The sequence below is a fragment of the Podarcis cretensis genome (assembly GCF_951804945.1).
Source record: "Podarcis cretensis genome assembly, chromosome: 9".
Taxonomy (NCBI): Eukaryota; Metazoa; Chordata; class Lepidosauria; order Squamata; family Lacertidae; genus Podarcis; species Podarcis cretensis.
Genome location: NC_137178.1, coordinates 46,988,614 through 47,009,343, shown reverse-complemented (window position 1 = coordinate 47,009,343; position 20,730 = coordinate 46,988,614). Strand labels below are relative to the sequence as shown.

General features: G+C 43.4%; 2 protein-coding genes across 2 annotated transcripts in view; both read left to right on the top strand.

Annotated features, from left to right (window-relative positions):
* The window catches only part of AADAT (aminoadipate aminotransferase), a 94,657-nt gene extending 80,091 nt beyond the window's left edge, over positions 1-14,566 (top strand). Inside the window, exon 29 of the mRNA XM_079990100.1 lies at positions 14,295-14,566. Within this exon, the coding sequence (XP_079846226.1) occupies positions 14,295-14,426 (132 nt within the window). The 3' untranslated portion in view covers positions 14,427-14,566. The remainder of the gene's footprint in view (positions 1-14,294) is intronic.
* On the top strand, positions 14,429-18,963 carry MFAP3L (microfibril associated protein 3 like; the record flags this gene model as incomplete). The annotated part of the gene is made up of 2 exons (XM_079990099.1): positions 14,429-14,705; positions 18,089-18,963. The coding sequence occupies 2 exons, from the start codon at positions 14,429-14,431 to the stop codon at positions 18,961-18,963; spliced, it is 1,152 nt and encodes a 383-aa protein (XP_079846225.1).
* Between the last annotated feature and the right edge of the window lie 1,767 nt (positions 18,964-20,730).

The following is a 20,730-nucleotide window of genomic DNA, read 5'->3' as shown; positions in this document are numbered from 1 at the left end:
TTTTGCAAACAAGTCCCCACTTCTCAAAGTTTGACAGTCCACGTCCCGGTGTCTTGTTTGGGCAGCCCGACCCCAGGGGATTTGGCAATGGAAGGTCTTAATTTTCCATTAATTTTCCAGCAGGTTAACAGCGTCCCAATCCCTTCCCCCCTTCTCCTGCCAATCTGGGGGGAGGTTTTAAGTCCGATGTCAGTTTGACAGCTTAAAAAAATTAGAAAGGTTCCCTTTAAGTGCAGCTTGATTTTCGTTGCTTTATTCCTTCTGCAGTTCCGGGGAGGCAGACTTCCTTAATTTTTGCCTTTCCCGTTTTCAGCCAATTTTTTTTTTTTTAAAAGTCCCGTTACTTTTCCAATCTTACTCACGGGTGTTGTGGTCAAATTCCAATTGCAGGAAGGAATCGGCGCTCTCCGCTCATGGCGACGCGGCTTCACTCCGCTAGCTGGGTGACGACTCTCAGCACCGCGCTTACCCCGATGCCGCTCAGAAGCCTTTAAAAAGGCTCCCTCACAGTACCGGGGGGCGCAAAGGGTGCCCACCGAATCTCCTTTGTTCACAGGCTCCGCGCCTGTGATTTTAGGGGTCCCCCGCTTGCCGTAGCGGGTAAGACCCGAACTAACGGAGCAGTCCTGCCTCGGAGCTCGAGGCTCGGACCGCCATTAAGCGCTGGCGCCGACCGGAAGTCCCCACAAGATGCTTATCTGGATACTGTAAATGGCCTAAAGGAGCAGCCATGCAGTTTCATGCTTTTCATAGCAACCTGACATTATCCACTTCAACAGTACAAACCCTGCAATGAAGGGAAATTGTATGAAACAAAGCAGACACGAGCATCCAACTCATTCCTATTTCATTTGTAATATATAAACTTCACATGTGACACTATACATTTCTAACGCTTTAATAATATGGTTGGATCTTTCAGAGAATGAAATGCAACCTTTTCAAAACCTCCCCCCCCCCAAAAAAAGATAACTTGTCCAATGATGTTCCCCCCCTCCCGCTGCAATTCCAGAACCACACGTCTCTCCCTTTTTCAAGGTCATGTCCTCTCTTTGTTTCAGAGGTACAAGATCTACTTGGTTGATATGTGTTCTCGTTTTTGATGTACATCAGTGCAACATAATTTTTTTTATCAATGAGATTGAAGCTGCTGCCTTTGTTAGATTAGACAAAGTTTATCAAGGCCTGTACTCTGATTCCAGTAGTGGCCAGCCAGAGCTGTCCATTAATGTAAGGAAACAGACATTTCTTGTTATCTCTCTCTCAACTTAGGGGAGCTGAGAATGAAGCTTTAGCTCAGTGGTGGGTGGGTGGGTGGGTGGGTGGGTGCTTGCTTGCTTGCTTGCTTGCTTGCTTGCTTGTTTTTCCAGCAGAAGGTCTCAGGTTCCATTCTTGGCATCTCCAGGTAGGGCTGGGCAAAATACCGTATTTTTCGCTCTATAAGACGCACCAGACCACAAGACGCACCTAGTTTTTGGAGGAGAAAAACAAGAAAAAAATATTCTGAATCTCAGAAGCCAGAACAACAAGAGGGATCGCAGCAAAAGCAGCGATCCCTCTTGCTGTTCTGGCTTCTGGGATAGCTGCGCAGCCTGCATTCGCTCCATAAGACGCACACACATTTTCCCTTACTTTTTAGGAGGGAAAAAGTGAGTATTATAGAGCAAAAAATACGGTACCTGCCTGAAACCCTGGAGAATGCCTTTCAGATATTGCAGACAGTTCTAAGCTAGATGGACCGCTGGTCTAACTTGGTATATGTTCTTTCCTATTACTGAACACAGAGGCTGCCAGAGTGTTTTTAGCTCCTATAAACATGGGAGCTGGACCAGTGTGATTGCTGCCTTCTTTAAGGTTGTTCCTGCATCACCCCATCTACATCAGGGATGGCAAACCTGTGGCTTTGTGGAAGTGGTTGGATGCCAAGTCCCACCATCCCCAGTCAACATTTTTATACAGTATTTAAGCAAAGGTGGGACACATGGTAATCTACCATGCCAGCAATGTCCTCCCCAATTTTTTCTAGGTAGCAGTAATGTGTACGTTGGACTTATAACTTGAAAGTTTTCTTAACAGGCTGCACCAGTCACCGGATCACCATGGAAGCAGCTTTCCCACGCAACTGATCTACTGTCTCATATATGAGCCATTCTCTCACTTTACTTTGTTGGTGTTACATGTATCTATTTTCATCTGATAAACACTGGAGAAAATTTAATATATATCTTGCGGCTGAGCCCGAATAGTAGTCCACAAGCAAAACGTGAGCAGGAACAGAGAACCATATAATCCCAATGCACAATGTAGCCCTTAAATCCACACTGTAGGCCATAGATGCTCAATAGATTGAAAAAGCAAGTAGCTCCCAATCTACCTATCCCACAGAGCTTGGAAAAGCACTAAAGAGTTATTGCGAGCATCTATCATAAGAACAAAATTTGTGAAGAAGAAATTGCATCTGAGAAGCTGGGCTGATGGCAGTTATGAAGCAGCACAGAATCGCCATGGTTTATGAGAGCAGCGGGGAAAATTACAGGTTGCACCCAGGAAAAGAGGGGAGAAGGGTTTGTGTGGTTCATGCCTTGGGCCTGGGACATTTTGCTGCCTGAGGTGAAAAGGCTCTCAGTGTCCAATCCACATGCAAAAGCTAGCCTGACTGGCAATGATTTCAACACAGCACAGCACCCTCCACCTGCTTGAAAGCAGCAAGCTAGTTTAGGGGGTGCAAGGCAGGCTGTGTGACACACACAGCTCTGTCCTTGAACACCTTGCCACTGCTCCCCGTTCCTTAGCATTTGCCACCTGAAGCAGCTGCCTCACTCTGCCAAGTGGTAATAAATGAGCTCTAAGGCTTGCATTCATAGCTGCTTCTGGAACATTAGTACACAGCTACCATCCTCACTGGGAAGCCACAGCTATTAATCTTTCCCGCTCCCCACATAATCATCACATAGGAAGTGGACCTGACAAGGTAAAATAGCTGACACAGGCCATTACTCTTCTTCAGCAACTGTAGACCTGGTTTATGACCCACACCAACATCTTTCCAAAGTCAGAGAGTTGCTTACAGCCCATGGATATTTCAAGGCCCATCCTGCTGAGCCTGAGATCCGGTGTATTTCTTAAACAATGGCAACGACACCACTGGGGGTAGCAGATCAAGGATTATAGAAATCAAAAGAATTATATATGATCTTGGCAGTACAAATCGTCATTGCAACTCAGTGGAAAACAGCCCCAAATCTTGCACTGGATGCTTGGTATTGCTCACTCAGAAGTATAGCTATAATGGAGAAAATCACACATAATTTGAGATTTTGACATGGACTAAAACCTCCAGACCCTTTTAATATGATTTGGCATTCCTTGACGGCATATACAGTGGAGCCTTAATTTTCAAGACAAGCCTTGTCACAAACCAGGCAGATCTGGAACTATTTGATACCTGATCAATTAGATAGTCTTTACTTGGACTTCGTTATTTTAACTCATTGTATGTGCCTATTTTAAAGTATTGTTTTTATCTTTTAATTGTGGTCTGTTGTTATAATTGTTATCTCTGTTTTATACACGTTATAACATGAAATAACAATTAAAAAAACTTTTTTAAAAAAAGGATTATGGAAGTGAAGCAAGTTTCTTGCCAAGGATGTGGGAGACCCACACTGTAGATCTCTTATTATAAGGATCCACATAAATCTCAGTCTGTCCCTGCAGTCCCTTGGTTTTCATAAAATATTAGCAAAGGCTGTGATTTTGTTCAGATTTAGCCCTGATTAAACTGCGCTCATAAAAAAGCCATTGTAGCCACTTCACTATAAATACCTTGTTGGAAAAGAGCTGAGAAGTGTTTTGTTTACAATGTAATAACCACTGTTTGGGGACTGGATAAAGTATGTCTGTATACAACAGTTTTATTGTCCAAAAGTTCTGGGTTTCTCCCAGATGCCTTGGCACTTCAGTAAAAGAGACTGTACTGTCTTTGCCCATGTTAAATAATAAAATCATTTTAGATAAGCATTCATAGGCCTAGTTTGCAAGGAAAAGCTTGAGAGCTTTATATTGGGTGGATAAAACTAGAAAACAAAATGAAATGCAGAATGTGAAGACTTTTCATTTTATAACTCAAAAGAAAGCATTATGCATAGGCCTGTGTGCAAATATGGGGGAGTGTTAAAATCCCGCAGTTTAATTAATTTGGGGTTCTTTCACCTCAATGAAATGTGAATGACCCACTTTGCATCCTTACACTAAAGTGTTAAGGGTGTTCTTCATGTATGTATTCTGAATGTGTTTGCTCCAACAAATAGAAAAGTATTGTTGCCATTTCCTTTTGCAAAGAGCAAGCACATGAGAAACGCTTTGGTTGAAAATGTCTCTGCTTTGTGTTTAAAAAGATACAGAACAGGTCTATCAACAGCTATTGGCCAATCCTGTTTTAGCTAGCTAGAGCTTACAAATTCATGGTTAGCAAGTCGATGAATTCTTGTTGCTTGTGGATGGGGGAAAAATAATATGACAGCATTGCTGCCTTCAATCCTGTTAGAGGCCGTCCTGGAAGCTTCAGGCTCTGGGCCATCTCCAGCTAAAAGGTCACTTCAAACAGCATTACTACTACAGGTGTAAATGCACCCTAAGACTTCATTCCCCCCAAACTATATGAGGATTCCTGAGTACTTTTGCAAAGTCCATTGCTTTCCTAGAGTTCCAAATCTGCCTTCATTCCTACTGCAGCCTCAAAACTAGTAAATATATTAGTTTTGTCATGCTAATTATTGACTTAAAACAATTATTCCAAAATTGCAAGTATTAACTTGCTCAGATTAGATTTAATAACTGCTTATGAACTGCTTCTGATGTTTCAGAAACTGGTCCTAATCACAAAACTGGTAATCAGCCTCCTTGTATCTATCTTATGATATTGGAATGAGGAAAGACCATTCATTAACACCTGGTAGTTACATGTGCCCCTGGGGTCCTGTGGGAGGAAGGACAGGATATATATCAAATAAATAATAATTATAATTAAAAAATATATATACATGCAACATACAGAAATAGGTCTACGCCCTTAATCCCTCGATATTAGAGCTGAGTTGAAGGTTCCATCTCAGAACCTTTGTTTTGAAGATTTGTGTATGGAGAAGTATGTGTAGGTAGGAAATGGAAAGAAATTTAGGGAGATTTTGAAGACTGCAGATCAACAGATGCTGCAATTCTGTGAACATAGAGTGGGCTTGCCATGTTCCTCCATGAAGCCTCACTTGGAGCGACACTGACTAAGGATTGGGAAGAAATTCAACTGAGTGTGCGTTTAAAGGCACAGCTACCTAATTTGCACTTTTAAAACTGCATGTGAAGCAAAGCACAGCCGCCTTCAAAATTCACACTTCTGAATTTTGCAGTGCAAGTAATGTGTACAAAAATGCACATACTAGGATAATGTGTGCATATGTTAGTGAAAACAACACACAAAATATATCTCTGTTAGGAAATTGATTTCCAAAAGTGTGTATATAGTATTAAAAAAAATGCATACAAACATGTTCAGATAAATTCACACTAAAATATTGATGAAATTTCAAGTTCTTTAAAAATGCAAAGTGATGTGGTGAACTGAACTTAAAACGAGAAAATGAGAAACTGATTGGTACCGAAATTAACAGATTAGCCCATCCTTCTGACATAGTGTCATTCCACTGAGCATTATGGGTAAACATGGTAATTGGCCAGAGAGCTGCTGCTGCTACAACAGCAACACTGAATTATTACTATTATCGATTAAATTTGTTTGTTGCTTTAGCTTTCCCAAGGCAACCAAAAGCAACTTGCAAACAAACAAGCCAAAAACAAAACCCACACAGATACATTGAAACCATTAAAAACATTCTACCCACTTCTAATAGCCTACAGATAGTTAAAAGCCAAAAGCCTGGTTATAAAGGAATTGTTTCGCATGACACCTAAAGATATATAAGAAGTGGGATATAGAGCTTCTGCTCCCAGGAAACTAAAAATTCATAGAATTTCTTCCCATCCCCAAACAAATCCCTGAACACGTCCCTCCACTTTCACCGCCTACGAATGGGTCTTCGGAAGTGGGGTGGTATTGTGCAGATTTGTTCTCTCTCCTTTGTGTGTATCAGAGTCTTTTGTTGAAACGTTACCTTTTATGAGAACTACAAACTGTTAAGTGAATTAAAAAAAAAAACTTGAGGAAATGTAACACTATTGTCAATAGTAACACTTTGTGGTCTTGTAAAAGGAGTTAATCGCTTTTTTAAAAAATGTGTGCAAGTTCCTTAAGAACAGTCTCCACCTAACAACCAGGAGGATTATAAATGTTTGATTAAGGATGTTTGACCTGTAGGCCCAAGTCAGAAATACGCTTGCACCTTAGTTTGAAATAGTGATAGCACCCAAACCTGTAATTTGGGATGACCTTGCTGAACCCTTGGGTTCAGTTTCTGTTGCAGTATTTTTCTTTCCCTTTCCCACCCCAACCTGGGTAGCAGGACAGAGAGGCTCGCACTGAGTCCTTGGTTAGGCCTTCAGCTCTGCTACAGCAGTGCCCATCTCAATATAAGGAACAGTATAGGATGCTGTTTTGAATGCTTGCAACACAAACCATTGGAAATGTAGCTCTCATTATTCTACTAAAGGCAACAGACGCTCTGAGGACTGTATTTACTATGAGTTGTATTCAAAGTAGCACTAAGTGGCAAGGGGAAGCCAGTCAGATGAGTGGGGTACAATTATTATTATTATTATTATTATTATTATTATTATTATTATTATTAAGCTCATTGTGCAAGTGGAACAACTTCTGTCTGCACAATTGGACTTCTTCCAGTCTCCCCTCACCAGCCATAGCTGTCAATTTTTCCCTTTTCTTGCGAATTTCCCTTTACAAAAGGGAAACGTTGACAGCTATGCCATCAGCACCCCCTAATTCTGTTCTGGCAGATCCCCCAACACTCTGGATCAGATTTGGGATTGCCATGGGATCAGGGTCCTGTTGTGGAAGTCGTTCCACTCACACAATTATTCAGTTGAATACTGCCCTATAATTCCTCGCATTTGGGGATACCTCTGCAGCTGCACCAACAACTTAACAGGAGCCCTACCACAAAGCTGCTCCCACTGTTGTTGATCCCTGGTAAGCTTTTGAGAAAGGGAAGCAGTGGCAGAGGGCTTGGAGAGATGGCCTCAGGGTAAAACCCATTGCAAATTATCACTAAGCTGGGACTGTTGATAGTACTTCTGAGCCCAAACACCTTGTTACACAAGCAGGTCTCCTCCAACCCCATGGCTGTTTTGAAAAATTGGATGGATTGGTGTCCTTTAGTTCTTTGTTTGTTCCCTTTGTTTAAGCTCCTTAAGTTTGGGTATCTATAGCCAGACATGAGTTAATAGCAAGTATGTATAGTAATAATGCAGGAATTACAAATACTCTCTAGACACTGTTTGCCGTCCCTAAAATCTTGTGTTGATTCCTCCATACACTCTGGAGACCAGAGGCCAACAGCGCCTATAAATCTTATCAAGGAACCGTGAAACCTCAATATCCCTGATTTTTTACGGTTCTTCTCCCTCTTGCTGCCTTTTTTTGTTGCCATGCCCTGTTGATTCTTCTTGCCTATGCAGGAGGTAAGGAACTTTGGGATTTGCTCTCAAGAGAGAGAGTCTTTCTCTTTTTGTATTTCACATTGCAAACTATAGGGTTTCCCCTAGAATACATTCTGTATATGGAGACTCTCTCAGGCCACACCCATCACCAGAGCTGCTTTGCACCTTCTTCTTACGTGTTTTTGCCTGTCTGTAGTGAGTCCTTGCACTCTGACCATGCTTCTTGTTTGACTGGAGGGAAGGAAGTGTAAGTGTGAAGAAACTAACTCACCATACAAAAGTAAAATTCATATGTCTTGCTCCTCCCACTTTCGCATCTGGCCCTGTGCACCACTTTCATGTGGCCCCCTGGAAGGCTGTCTTCAAAAGGATTTGGACGCTGGGCTGAAAACGTTTCCCTGCTCCTGTTCTAGAGGAGGGCCTGGTCCAGCAGCTCACCAAAATATACTGCTTGCCTTATTCCAACACTGATTTTGATATGGCTCTAGTAAATCTTATGAGATCTACCAAAGTCTCTAGACACCCTGTATAGATAAAGGGATATAAGTTTGCATACACATCCTCTAAAGCACGATCTACAATTTAGCCTTGTCTTTCTCTTCCTAGTAGGAATGCACTATTGTCCCGTAACAAGTCAAGCCCTGGATCTTGCTTCTGCTTCTGTTTTAGGAAAGGAAGCAAGGAGGACAGGCACACAAAATTAGATTTGCTCCTTATTCCTGTCTCTGACTAATGGCTGATTCATTACGCGCACTGGAAAACAGAAGGGTGTTGTTGCCTGCGCATTGCTGAACCATAGGAAGCATATGAAATAGGAATAGATGAAAGAGTTCCCTAGCAGGTGCAGATTGTATTTCTCTAACCACTGAGTGGCTGCAAACAGGGATTAGGGGCAATGGCTTCCAGATCAGAGCATGGCTTCCGTAAACAGAGCCCTGAGCCCTAGCAAATCTTTTTGGGGAAATTAAACACTGGAAACAGTTAAATGGAGGGGGGAGGCAAGTGGTGTGGCAGGGAGGTTGCAGGCAGAAGATGGGGGGAATTAGCCCGAGAGTCCTGTTTTTGCATTTCTCTCCTTCATTCTTAACAATAAGAGGGATTTCACTGCCTGATACATATGTGGTGTTAACGTGCATATATTCCACATGCACTGCAGCTTTGAAGAAGCAGCTGTACTCAAAGTCATTGCCTGGGGTATTCTTGTAATGAGTTAAACAAATATCTAATAAAGAGATACAGCTGTTTCTGGAATAATAGCTTTGTGTACCAAGCTACAGAGAGTGACTTGCCCGCCCTCATAAATAAACAGGGCTTCTAAATAAATCCAGATGATTTATGCAGCTGTCGTATTCACAAGCCCCTCAGAACTCCTCCAAAGAATAGATGAAATCAACCAAGCAAGGAACTAAGTGAACTTTTTTTAAAAAAAAGACCTTCATATATATATATATATATATATATATATATATATATATATATATATATATCTTCACCTCAGCTCGTTTCTGTTTACCAGATTTTTACCAGCAGAGCAATATTGTTTTAAAGGCATGCAGATAAATTTCAACAACAAAAATCCACTAAACCATTTTCATACAGAAAAAGTATGTTTCTTTATGGAAGAACTTTACTCTTTTCTTCTCTTTCTTTTTTATTTCAGCCTTAGCATTGATTCAGATGCTATATAAAACTCTGGGGACTGCAGATGTGGGAATCTCTCATGCTTCCGAATCCCCGCCCCCCAGTAATGTTTCCGGACAGCAGCTCTCATCATGTCTGACCATTGGCTATGTTGTCTGGGGCTGATGGAAGTTGGAGGTCAACAATATCTAGAGAGACGCTTGAGACCTAGGGGATTCAAAGATTGCTGCTCCCATATGAACCCACCTGGAATGCAGGGATTGGGCTGAGAGTCGTCGTCCCCCCCCTTATCCGTGCCTTGAGCGTTATAATTTTATTGGAAATTCAAACACGAAAGTGATTTTTGCATCCATAATCCAATTCATAACCAATTCATATAGGTGATATCCTATATGATATCCAATTCATATAGGTGATATCCAGCATTAATCATGCTCAGAGTAGATCCATTAAAATCAGTAGACATGTTACCTAAGTTCATTAATTCCAGTGGGTCTCCTTTTGAGGATGATTAATGTTGGAATGTAATGTGTGATGACATTTAGGGCACAATCCTGTGGTCACTAAGAAGGCATCCCGGGAGCCATGGGATTTTGCAGTGTTCCTTCCCCTGTTCCTCCAAGATTGCCCCCAGGTGGGGCTGGGGAGAGATGAAAGCCCTACAGCTGGAATACCTCTTTCTCCTCAGGCTACCTCCTTTACTATCACAAATTCTCCCTCCCCTACTCATACTAGATTGCTCTGCCCATTGATAGTAGCCAAAGGATATTCCAAGTTGTGCTCTTTAAAAGAAAATGAAGGTGACACCTTCTGGTTTCAAGACCTGTTGTTACGATCCATATTCTGAAGGCATTTACTAGTCAAAGAAAGATTTTGCTGGGGCCATGCACAAAGAAAAAACTAAGATAGCTTGGCTAATTTCATTGGTACTTGCTACTCCGCAAGTGAGCAAATAGCTAGAGAGGTGGAGGATGTTGGCTTTTTGCACATTTTCTATTCTCAAGGAGAGTCCATATTCAAAGTTCAATACTTTATAAATTGGGAAATTATTATTAGTCATGATGGTAGCACTAATAATTAATTCACGAATCGCCTTTTACAGATCTGTCTCAATGTGATTTGCAAACATAAAAACCGCAAACATATGTTTAAAAACAATACAAAGAACAACTGCAAATAGGGTTTGAAATGCATAACATAAGACAGAGACCTTTTCATTTGGCTGGAAAAACTTGTCGAAATGCAACTCCTCTGCCAGTTATTGCAATCATTCATTGCTTTTCAATTGCTGCATGGAATGTGGCTGTGCAAGTATCATAAGCCTGTGGCATTGCTTGTGAAAAGCAAACACAGCCTTCTTCCTGTTCCCATGCCACTTTTACTTAATTGTTAAAAATGTTCTTGCTGCTTGTAGGTCCTCCATTGTGCTATTTTGTAATTATGCAGCTCTCTGATACTTGTGTTTTAAGGGTGCTTCCAGACTGGGTGTGTGTTGTAGGTTTGGTGTTCCTCAGTTTATTTGCTTCTAAAGAAGGCTAACAGCAGCTTGGTTTTCCCCACAGCTAGGCTATACCCCGTCCTGCAGAGATTCAAATCCCTGCTGATAAGGAAATGCAGTATCACATGAAGGCTGCAATCCCAATCCCACTTTCTTGAGAGTAAGTCTCATTGACATTTTTATGATTTGGCAAAATTCCCCCCTTACGCCATTTTTACACCCGAAAACCAGCACATGTCAGGAATTTACCTGACGTATGCAAGCCTACATAATTACACTGTAAATGTTCTAGGGTGGAACTTATACAAATGTAATACCAAGGACAAAAAATGTCCCAATAAACTTGGAATGCAGAAACTGTTTTGACTTCACAAGCTCATAAGAAAGAAATAAGAGTATCACTCATTTTAAATCCAAATTTACTTTTGTTGTGCTGTTGCGTTTGTTGGGTTGTGATTTTCCAGCCCATATCTATAGGTATAACTAAAATTACTTGAATCTGTGAGCAGATGAAAGAAATGATTATACAGTCCTTTCCTCAAAATTAATGATGTGCCTGAAACAGATTGCTATGAGAGAAGTTATTGCATCTACACTCCACCCAGAACTGGTATTGGAGTGATTAAATGCTTCATTTGCACATTACAACATGTGATTTGTAGATGTGGCAGAGTGATGTGGCTTCAAATTTGACTGCAGGTCCAGTGTATGGTAATAAGTATCACAAAACAGATTTGTTTGCAAAGAATGCACTCATGCCAACTGCTAAGAGAAATACTATGCTAAGAGAAATATAATATGTACCTGGAAAATAATATGTACCTGGGTAAGTTTAGCCTTGATTTGAATATACCTGTCAATTTTCCCATGATAAACATACAGTACGTTTTGTATTTCATCATGGAGTGGGGTGGGGAAAACAAATGAGACAAAACAAACAAACCCTGCTGTTCCTGATTGGTAAGGCTGGGGATGGAAAGGACCCTGCCTAATATAATCCTATGCATGTCTATTCAGAAGTAAGTTACATTTCTAGGTAGGAATGAATGGACAGAGTTTCTCATTTTCCCCTAACCAGTTTCCTAAGAACGCTTACTAATGAGTGATCCCCATTGAACAGAATGGGACTTACTTCCAAGTAAACATGAAGAGGGTTACACTGTTAGGCTGTGTCTAAGGCTCTACACTCTCTCTAGGAAGCAAGTTCCCTTGAAGACAGTAGATCTTTCTTTTGAATAATGCATAGGATTGTACTACATCAGATCATACTACGGTATATTCCTTTTTCTGCTTGCTGCAGGGAAGTTGGGAGAGGGGAAGAAAGAGATTTTATTGTGAGAGAAGGTATGCACACATGCATTTTGGCGTAGTAACTTTCAGGTGGGTGCGGTGCTTTGAAGATGCTGCCATAGTATATAAGTTGAGTGTGTTTCAGTGCCTATAATTCAGCTAGCACTAGTGAAAAGGATGGGGATGGAGAGATCCCAGAGGTGATGTTGTTCAACTATAAATGGCTCATAGAGTTGGAGACAATTGCTTGCTCATATAAAAACTGTGAAAAGCCAGAGAGATCACAGCTACCAATGAGTGGGACTTATCGATCACCCTTTCTAGCCTGTCATTGCCTTGAGTTCACATCGTTGAGACTGCACATTAACCAGTGAACTTTTGAACCCAATGTGTTGCCAGAAGCGGAGCACATGCTGTACACCCAGGGGCAGGGCCATGAGGGTGGGGCGAGCATCCCAGGGGGTGATACGCCCATGGGGGTAGAGCGACCTGTCCATGGGGGGTGGAGCGAGCCACCCATGGTAGGCTGCTTCCTGGGCGGGGGCAGGGGAAGGGAGCTGGGCCACTTTGCCAGCAGCCTTCCTCCCTTCCCTCTTCGTTTTGACAGCTCAGGGGAAGCTCCCCCCCCCCCAGAAGCAACCACGACTCCCAAGCCTCCCCCAACTTGGGAGTCGTGGCCAAATGTCACCCCCCTCAGTGATGACACCTGTGGCGAACCGCCCCCACCGCACCACCTTCTTCCACCTCTGTGTGCTGCATCAGTAAATCCTAATGTTTTGCCTTTCCTTCCAAGCCAAAATCTGTACAGTGGTGCCCCGCAAGACAAACGCCTCGCAAGACGGAAAACCCGCTAGACGAAAGCGTTTTCCGTTTTGGAGGCGCTTCGCAAGACGAATTTCCCTATGGGCTTGCTTTGCAAGACGAAATGTCTTGCGAGTTCCTGCGGGGTTTTTTTCTTTTTTCCCCCCTTTTCCTAAGCCGCTAAGCCGCTTATCAGCTGATCTGCTGATAAGCCGCTTAACAGCTGATCCGCTAAAAGCCGCTAAACCGCTAATAGCGCTAATCCGCTAAGATGTCAATGGGCTTGCTTCGCAAGACGAAAAAACCGCTATACGAAGAGCCTCACGGAACGGATTAATTTCGTCCTGCGAGGCACCACTGTAGGTTGCAGTACATTGGTTTGGATACTCTTAAAACATGTCTTCATGAAATTTAGAGCCTCCTATGTCATTATAAAGGGTTGCATTGATTAATTTGCAGGGCACAGTACCACATAAAGAGGTGGCCAAGCATTGCTTTGTTGTGTTGGGATTAATGGGAGTGTGACAACATTGTGCTTCCATAATGCTTTCTACTCTTCATTACATGACACAATCAAGGGAAGGATTACAACTGAGGGCTGTGAAAATCCTCACCAGCCATGGACTTGTTAACCATTTGAAGCTACTGGGCTAGCCTAATTTCTGCAGAAGCTTTTTGCAGACCATTCCTTTTGGTGTTTCTGCTTTTGGGTAATTCTCATCAGGGAGGAAAGAAAAGCCTCCTGGTCCTTACAGCACTTGCTCTGGACATCAGCTGTTTGGTGTTTCTTGAAACACTAATACAGGGAGGCAGCAACAGCAGAGAGATGGTTATTTACTCCCTGGGCACATTTTCTCAAGTCCTAGTGTGCTACAGCTGCTTCCAAGGATTGCTGGACTTTTCTGCCCCCGTGACTCAACTATTGATAGATTTGTTGCTCTATTAATAATATCAACCACATTGCACTGCTTTAATGGAACAGATCACAACTTACATTCTGGATCTAGTGAAACCTTAATTGCATCGCCAGTAGAGAGGTTTTTTGCTGGATAATTGACTGCTAAAAGGTTATAATAATTCAAATGTGTTTCAGGGCTCTGCCTGCGTTATAAGCTATGACCTTAGCTACATTCTGTCGCACAAAAATCATGTGTGCTTAAATATTTTTGCATCCCCCCCCCCCAGCAGCCTTTTACATATGTGCTTATGTGATTACCTCTCGATGTTGTAGGATTACACCTCCCATCATCCCTGACCATTGGCCATGTTTCTTGAGTTTGATGGGAATTGGAGTCCAGAAACATCTGGAGGATACCACATTGGCTACTCATGGTGTAAGCAGGTTGGCATAGCTGGACTGGTTAAGGACATATTATTCCACTTTCAGTAATGTTCCTCACTCCCATTTGCTGATATTACTTGTCTTATTTTGCAGGGTATTATTTTCTTGGCTCTTAAAATTTCATGGATCGGGGTTAATATTACCCGTGGCTTCTTCAGGACAGTGCACTACACGATTCCTGGCCCATCCTTAAGTCTGCTCTGCAGTGCACAAGAAGACAGATGAACATGTTCAGCCGCCACCTCCTTTTGTACTATTGGACTACCGTACACCTTTCCATCTTGCTAGCAGTCTTGACAGCTGCTGAAGATGTCACGAACAGCACTTTAAACCACACTCATATGCTCTTAGGCTCTTTGCCTGTGGTCATCTCCAGAGTTGATCACATTATAGTCAAAGAAGGTTACAGTGCCTTGATTGACTGCAACGTTCAAGGTAATCCGGGGCCAGAGTACAAGTGGTACAACTCCAACGGCCATTTGCTGAAGGAAGATGGGAATACAGGTATGTAATGGTGGAGCTAACACATGGTCCGCCTAGTGCATACATGAGGTGCTGCAGTTATTGTGTTACATATTTATTTTTTAAAGATATTTCCCACTTGCCTTCCTGAGCAAATTCCCTCACAGGACAGCTTTCATGAAGTAAAATGCTGTATACTAAAGGTAAAGGGACCCCTGACCATTAGGTCCAGTCGTGGATGACTCTGGGGTTGCGGTGCTCATCTCGCTTTATTGGCCGAGGGAGCCGGCGTATAGCTTCCGGGTCATGTGGCCAGCATGACAAAGTCACTTCTGGAGAACCGGAGCAGCGCACGGAAACGCCGTTTACCTTCCCACTGGAGTGGTACCTATTTATCTACTTGCACTTTGACGTGCTTTTGAACTGCTAGGTTGACAGGAGCAGGGACCGAGCAACGGGAGCTCACCCTGTTGCGGGGATTTGAACCGCCGACCTTCTGATCTGCAAGTCCTAGGCTCTGTGGTTTAACCCACAGCGCCACCCGTGTCCCTCTGCTGTATACTAGGGATGGCTATATATGAGGACCCCCAAAGCATATTTTTTTTGCTCTGTCCCCCACCATTTCTTGTAACAGTGGAACAAATGGGGCATGAGTTGAGTGGAGAAGTTTAAATCCTTCGACCTAACCCAACACCCTGATAGGGATTCAGCTCTCCTCCTTCCCCAGTCATCAGCTGGATCATTTGACAGATTGTGGCCTGTGTGTGCAAATAAGAATGTGGGGTAGTCTCTCCCACTTTGGGCCATGCTCACCTATGGCACGCAACCCCTGGAGGACTGGTCATGGGCAAAGGTGGCCAAAAATGGTTCACAACCCCTACTGTACACCATAAGCACATAATAACAAACCATCATTTAGAAACAGTAAAATGAAATAACCCATGAAAGTGATGGCAGCAGCAAAGATGAGGTCAGCGTGACAATGCCAATAAGTAAATAAAGTGCAGCTGAACATAGAATGTCATTTCAGCACCAGTTCAGGTTGATAGGATTAGAGAACCGTTTTTAGGAATATGTATCAGTTTACAGCACCTGTGCTCAATGGCACTATATCAGGGCAGGACTTTGGGGAAGAAGTCCAGGGCCCTGCCCAGCAGAATGAGCAGCAGAGCAGGCTTGCCACATTTTGAAGTAAGTGGAGTATGACATATCGCTATCTCTTTTATTTATTAAATTTAGATCCCACATCTTCCTCTAAAGCAGGCATGGCCAAACTCGGCCCTCCAGCTGTTTTGGCACTACAACTCCCATCATCCCTAGCTTAAGAAGAAGAGGAAGAAGAAGAGTTTGGATTTTATATCCCGCCTTTCACTCCCTTTAAGGAGTCTCAAAGCGGCTAACATTCTCCTTTCCCTTCCTCCCCCACAACAAACACTCTGTGAGGTGAGTGGGGCTGAGAGACTTCAAAGAAGTGTGACTGGCCCAAGGTCACCCAGCAGCTGCATGTGGAGGAGCGGAGATGCGAACCCGGTTCCCCAGATTACGAGTCTACTGCTCTTAACCACTACACCACACTGGCTTAACAGGACCAGTGGTCAGGGATGATGGGAATTATAGTCCCAAAACAGCTGGAGGGCCAAGTTTGGCCATGCCTGCTCTAAAGGATCCCATGTCAATACTAACTCCTTTTTTAAAAAACAAAACAGTTCGAATCTCCTAATGCCCTTGAATAGCAACTGGTGCAGAGCAACCATGGGAGGAGCCTTGCTTGTGGACTGCCCTGGGGCAGCTGGCTGGGCAAGAAGCAGGTTTTGTTTTCTGCAGTCGCTTCCTGTGCAGCTAACTATGCGCAGCAGAAACGTGCTTACACATTTTCTGCCCAAAGAAAGCAAAGGAAGGAACAAGCTGAACTGTGGAGGACAGAATTTCAGAAGCAGCGTAGGAGGCTCACAGCACATGCTTTTGTGCTCTGAGTGATTCCGCTAGAGTTTGAATGACGCCACTGGGGCTCAAAAGACCTGCAATTTGCAGCGATGTTATTTAAAGCACTTGCAAAGCACCCCTCCCTGTGATAGGCAGGAGGACTGCCTGTGGTGTGCAGGGCAAGGCGTGCAAGGGCACAGAGGGCGGCCTTGCCTTTGCCACTGCAAGGCATCAGCGTTCCCTGCCCACCTGCTCCTTGCTCATGCACTCTGCTCTCAGTTTCTTTCCCCATCTAGTTGCTCTAACCCAGACATTTATGTTGGGGTTTCTGGCATTAGGCGAGTGTTGCAGCTCAGTGGGGGAGCACTGACTTTGCATGCAGAAAGTTCCAGGTTCAAATCCTGGCATCTTCAGGTTCAGCTGGGAGGGACTCCTGTCTGAAATCCCAGAGAGCGTCTGCCGATGTGACCAATGCTGAGCTAGGTGGATGGTTGCTTTGTCTCAGTATAAGGCAGCTCTCTGTATTCCTAAAAGGTTGGGTAACCAGTGAGGAGGAGAGCCTTTGCCAGAGAGCTCCTGTCAGGTAGATGAGACAGTACTTGGCTAGATGAACCAAAAGTCTGACCTGGTATAAAGGAGCTTCCTAAGGTGGGAGAAGCTGTTTTAACCTCTCTCTTCCCCCAGTTCTGCGTTTTAATGGCTGTAGTCATTGCCTAAAAATGAATATATATGAGAAAATCTCTGTTAGGTGCATTTAAGTCTATTTATGTTACTGGGCTTAACCTTGTCTAACTGTGCTAAATTTTGTTCCTTGGTTAGAAGACTGGTTCATGTTTCAACTTGCTTACAAAACCACTTAAATTCCATTTACTCGCACAAGATACATTGGCTTTTGGACCACAGGATGCCCTTCAGGTCAGATGAATTTAAAAGTTCCAAAAGTTGTTCTTGCTTCCTTTATTTTGATCACAGCACACAGCCAGTTTAGCCACTGAGCAAGATAAACCATAGCAATCCTGACAGGATATGTTTGGGTTATTGTCTTGGCCCATATAGAAATGTAATAAAATATAACCATTGCTATTATTGTGGAGAACAAATCTATGTGGGTGTTCTGCTTGCATGTAAACCCTGTATGTGAGTGGGGACGAAATATGTAAGCTCCACCCCACTCCCACCACTCTCCAGCTTTGGAGAGAGGGCGGGGGGTCATGTGATGCCGGGACAGGAGCTTCCATTATTCATGGAGGATCACCCCCCCACACACACCAAGTTTGAGGGTGGCAGGGATAGCCATTTGGGGACAGGCTTAGCGCACTGTCTTTGCATTCTCATGGTCCTATATGCACGCAGAATGCCCAAATAGGACTGTTGTAGAACATTATTTCCAAGTTATTTGCAGATAGCATTGATGCATGGTTGTGATAAAAAAAAAATATTCTGCTGACACTTAGTTTGCTTAAACAAAGGCATTTTACTGATCACTTTTGCGTTCTTTCCAGCAGGGAAATGGATTTTTGACAACGGGCAATTGAACATTACTAGCGTGTCATTTGAGGATCGAGGGAAATACATGTGTGTCGCTTCTAACATCTATGGCCAAGCAAATAACACAGTGACTCTGAGGGTTGTCTTTACCTCTGGAGATATGGGGGTCTACTACATGATTGTATGTCTTGTAGCATTTACCATTGTCTTGATCTTAAACATCACTCGGCTGTGCATGATGAGCAGCCACCTAAAGAAGACTGAGAAAGCGATCAATGATTTCTTTCGGACGGAAGGGGCAGAAAAGCTGCAGAAGGCTTTTGAGATTGCGAAACGCATCCCAATCATCACATCGGCAAAGACCCTTGAACTTGCCAAAGTCACGCAGTTCAAGACCATGGAGTTTGCCCGCTACATTGAAGAGCTGGCTAGGAGTGTCCCACTGCCCCCTCTCATCATGAACTGCAAGACTATCATGGGAGAAATCATGGAGGTGGTGGGGCTAGAGGAGCAGGGCCATAACTCTGTAAGGCAGTCAGCTGTAGGACAAGAGACTGCTGAAACGGAAGAGATGTACATGATTCCCAACTCCCTAAAGCGTAGCAGCTCTTTCACCGCTGATTCAGATGCTTCCTCTCTGCACGAACCACCACTGAAGATTGCGATAAAAGTGTCGGTCCACCCGTTGGCTAAAAAGGACTGGGTGGATGACCAGTCACACGGCAGTATACAATTGGAAATTAAAAAGGAGAAGGAAGAGGAGGAAATTGTCGAAGAGCCAGAAGAACCTCCTGAGCCGGCCTCAGAGCCTCCCAGTGAACCGAACCCTCCTGAGACAACTCTGGGAAGCAACATGGACACATGCACTGTTTACGAAAGCCATGTATGACACAATCTTCAAATCTATGCATAGCAAGAATATTAGGTGGAGCACTCTTTAAAAACAAAAACAAAAACAAAAAGGATAATGTTTTTGCCAATAAGCCTTACCTAAAGACTATCATAGCAAAAGCCTGCATGTATGGATTACTGGGGCCTTTCTTCCTGAGGGTCGAACCAGACATTACGGCTGAATACACGCCATACATTTAAAGTGCATCTCCCCCGCCCCCTCCAAAAAAAGAATGCTGGGAAGTGAAATTTATCCCTCATAGCTACAATTCCCCGCAACCTAAACAAACTACAGTTCTCTGGATTCTTGGAGGGGGTTATTTTAAATGTATGGTATGTACCCACTTAGCATGTCTAGCTATCTCACCTGGTTGTGTTTTGTTTTTAAATTTAAATACCACACATGGGATTCTCCACTTTTCGACTTGGGTTGGGAGTCTGGGGGTTTGTGGAACCCAGGAGATTTAACCTTTTCTCTCCAGCCACAACCCCAATGAACCTCTTCCCTACACTCTGCATGTGCAGCATTTAGCAGCAAAAGTTTCCATTGCTGAAAAAAATCTGGTCCCACCACACATCTGATGCAGAAAGAGGAAACCTTGATGTAGCTGCTAATTGTGCTATGAAAGTCTGGCTCGGCCCTTAGTTTAGTCAGGAGGTTTGTGAAGGAATAATTGCTATTACACTAATATGAATTGCATTTTAATGTTCAGGAGATATTTTTTTAAAAAATCACAAAATATTTACCTCAGAATTGTTTGGGTCAGCGTTGCTTGTGATGGGTACTTGTAATCCATGTATAGTGCTTGGAAACGGGACTTATAAGTCTGGGTCCCCGAAAATCCTTGACTTTGGAGCAGGGCTCCTGAAGTCAACGGAACTATTGTTTTGTTCTACTATTGAAATGTTTCTCAGTTTATGTAACTGAGCAAAGAGGTTCTCCCCACCCCCACCCTCCGCCTGCCTTGCCTCTTTCTGCTCTGTGACTTGCTCCCTTACGTGTCTCTTGTGACTTTGCTCCCATGATTTTGTAATGCTGTTCTAGAGGGAGCATTTCCCTAGCCAAATGAAAATCTGTGTGGGATGCCATTTACTAGCGCTTTGTAGCAAGCAAGAAGAAGGTCAGATGAATTTATTTCATTTGAAAGCAGGCAATTTGTATTTAGAGCATGTGAAGTGGGGGAGGGTGGAGCGGGGGAAACGTCCTCCTTCTTTTGCTCCTTTGGAAGAAAGAGCCCAACAAATGTTGCTCCATGGGGAGGGTACACTAAGCCACTTGTTTCCGTTGGAAGAGGGCTATTTGTCTCCAGCTAGAAAGCTTTATACAAACAATGAGTGCAGTCTGGAGCACAGTTGACCACTCCCCCAGCTATGATGGCCACGTGCAAAGGAGAACTTGGCCCCTTGTGTAAGAGAGGAAGTTCTACAGGTGATGTTTGTCATGAAGGGACTTAGACGCAGCGGTTCTCAACCTGTGGGTCCCCAGATGTTGTTGGACTGCAACTCCCATCATCCCTGAGCTCTGGCCTTGCTAGCTAGGGGTGATGGGAGTTGTAGTCCAACAACATCAGGTTGAGGGAGGCTGCCCTAACCTATGCACAATACTGTTGAATTGTAATGAAATGTGAATGCAGGTCACTGTGTAGCATGGGAATAGCACTTGCAAATCTATGATTTGGAGGGGAATTCAATTATTTGCTCAGATGTTTGGAAAGAAGCCATTCAACCTCTGTGAAGTCAATGAATGTAGATCTACACTGGCATT